The sequence below is a fragment of the Montipora foliosa genome, chromosome 7 (assembly GCF_036669935.1).
Source record: "Montipora foliosa isolate CH-2021 chromosome 7, ASM3666993v2, whole genome shotgun sequence".
Taxonomy (NCBI): domain Eukaryota; kingdom Metazoa; phylum Cnidaria; class Anthozoa; order Scleractinia; family Acroporidae; genus Montipora; species Montipora foliosa.
In genome coordinates this window covers 2251490-2253928 of record NC_090875.1, presented here as the reverse complement: position 1 = coordinate 2253928, position 2439 = coordinate 2251490, and the positions used below count along the sequence as shown (strand labels likewise).

The following is a 2439-nucleotide window of genomic DNA, read 5'->3' as shown; positions in this document are numbered from 1 at the left end:
GCCAAAATCACTCAAAGAGTTAGAGGAATCGGGGAAGAGAGTATTCATTCCCTTCCCAAAACCTTTGCGAGACATGGCAAAGTGCAAGCGTTGGCTAGTGGCTTGTTCGCGTGAATTTTTTACGGAGAAAAACATAACAAGAAACACTTATATTTGGGCTCTTCACTGGCCCGGCGAAAAAGGTCCAACAGCCGAATTTCCCGATCCACTGAAGGCAAATCTAAGACCAGCGCAAGTAAGTCGAGCACATGCTCCTAAGAGAAAAGCACCGAAAAAAAGAGAAAATCCAGCGTCAAAGAAACAGAAATTATGCAATGACAACCACGAGGAACAATTATTTAACAATATTATAGTTTCTGATGATCATGATCAGGAGTCACAAGAAGTTGAACCGACAGTCGACGAAAGCAGTTTTATTGATGAAGAATGTGTTGATGAGGCATGTGGCGTGACCGATACATACACTTACGTTAACCCTTCAGGAAAGTTGGTTTCTGATCAAGGCTCTCAGACTATATATTCAAAATACGAGTTGTCCGCAAAGGTCGAAACTATGATTTTGAAAAACGACGTCTCTACAACGCAGTTACAGGGTCCTAAAATAGTGAGTACTTTATCCTTCGAAAATATCGTGCAAGATGTAGCTCTCATGAAACACTTCACCGGCCTCAGGCCTTCCCAGTTTGAAGTTTTGCATGATTTTCTTGACGATGTTTGCCCTTTGGAGACAATCAACTACTGGAAAAGCAAAGATTGCCCAGCAACGGAGAATGAAAGAACTGGCCCAAAAGCTGATTTTTCACCAAGAGAAAAACTTTTCATTTGCCTTCTAAGACTGAAGAGGGGTTTTACTCTCAATACTATTGCAGCTCTTCTTAGTACCCCAAGCAGGAAAATTAACTTTTCCTATATTGGAAAGATTTTTACAACATATATTCAGTTGATGTGTGTAATTTTTAGAGACATGCAAAACTTTATGTTTCCAGATAGAGCCCAATTTAGCAGGTTCCTCCCTAAGGTATTCAAAACCATGAAGAACATACGCTGTATTGTTGATTGTACTGAATTTAGAGTGGAATGCTCCAGGAATTTTGCCAGGCAAGGAAACACTTTCTCTTCCTATAAGCACACCAACACATTCAAGTGTCTCATTGCTGTAACCCCCAGTGGTGGAGCATGTTTTGTTTCTGATTTGTTCGAGGGTGATCTTGATGATGTTCGCATCTTTAAGGAAAGTGGCCTTTTGAAACACCTCAAACCATATGACTTGGTTTTGGCAGATCGTGGTTTCACTGTGCAGGATCTCTTAAATCCTCTCCAAGTGCAATTAAAAATCCCATCATTTTTAAAAGGTAGAAAAAGTCTTAGTGCTGCAGAGGAATTGGAAACACGTCGCATTGCAAAAGCTAGGATTCATGTAGAGCCTTTCAATGAACGCTTAAAGCAGTTCAAACTAGTCAGCAGAAGAATACCTTTGTCTCTTGCTCCTGTCGCAACTCAAATGGTAGTAGTTGCTGCATGCCTTGTCAATTTTCAGGCCGTCCTTTGTAAGTAGACTTGATGTTTTAACTTAAGTTTCCAAGGCTCTAACTAATGGATATGTATAGCAGGCCATCAGCTTCGAATGATAGTCTTTGGCATTTTGGGTGCATTCCTTTGGGATGATATGGATCAGGATCAGTGTTCCGAGATCATTAATTCTGATCATGGTAGATTGAATGAACTGATGAATCCTTGGCTGGGGTGGATTCATCAGCTCATTTGATCTACCATGATTCAAGTGATCTCAGATCACTGATCCTCACCCGGATCATCCCAAACAAACACACCCTTTATCTGCTGGGTCTTTAGAATTCGGCTGGTAGGATTTGCAATAATATATTTAATTTGAGATATAAGGTGAATTTTGATTTTATTATCTATTGCTTCCAGCAAGCTATGTTTATATTCTATACAAACAGAACATTTTGAGAAATAAATCTTATTTACATTTCTACACGTGTACACAAAATATGGATGTTAATTTTTAAAATATTTTTCAAAACTCAAAGAAACTTCATTTTTACATGTAGCAGGAACAAGAATTTGATTTGAATTTGACACCTGCACAAGCTGCAAGTCAATGACTGAAACTACATAATTGTTTTTATATAAAAATATCAAAGTCTCTAATGGCCATTCCTCAGTCTAACCATCAGAAAATTGAACTGACTTTACCGGACAGAAATGCAATGATATAAACATGAAAACATTAACTGTTAACTGAGAATAACCCAAGTTACGATTATCCTACTACTGTATATTTTTTGTCACTTTCATCAACCAAGATTCGAACACTAAGCAAACAAAGAATAATGATTAAAGGCCCGTGTTCACCCAAAATGCATTGCACACCCTGTACTCCAGAAAAACGATTTCGGGTAGTTGAAAATTGCTGTG

At 38.5% G+C, this 2439-nt stretch overlaps 1 protein-coding gene across 1 annotated transcript in view; it reads left to right on the top strand.

The window, feature by feature from the left end:
- LOC138011018 (uncharacterized) overlaps positions 1-1555 on the top strand; it is a 1620-nt gene extending 65 nt beyond the window's left edge. The window contains exon 1 of the mRNA XM_068858034.1: positions 1-1555. This exon is cut by the window's left edge and continues 65 nt beyond it. Coding sequence (XP_068714135.1) covers positions 1-1555 — 1555 coding nt within the window.
- The last annotated feature ends 884 nt before the right edge of the window (positions 1556-2439 follow it).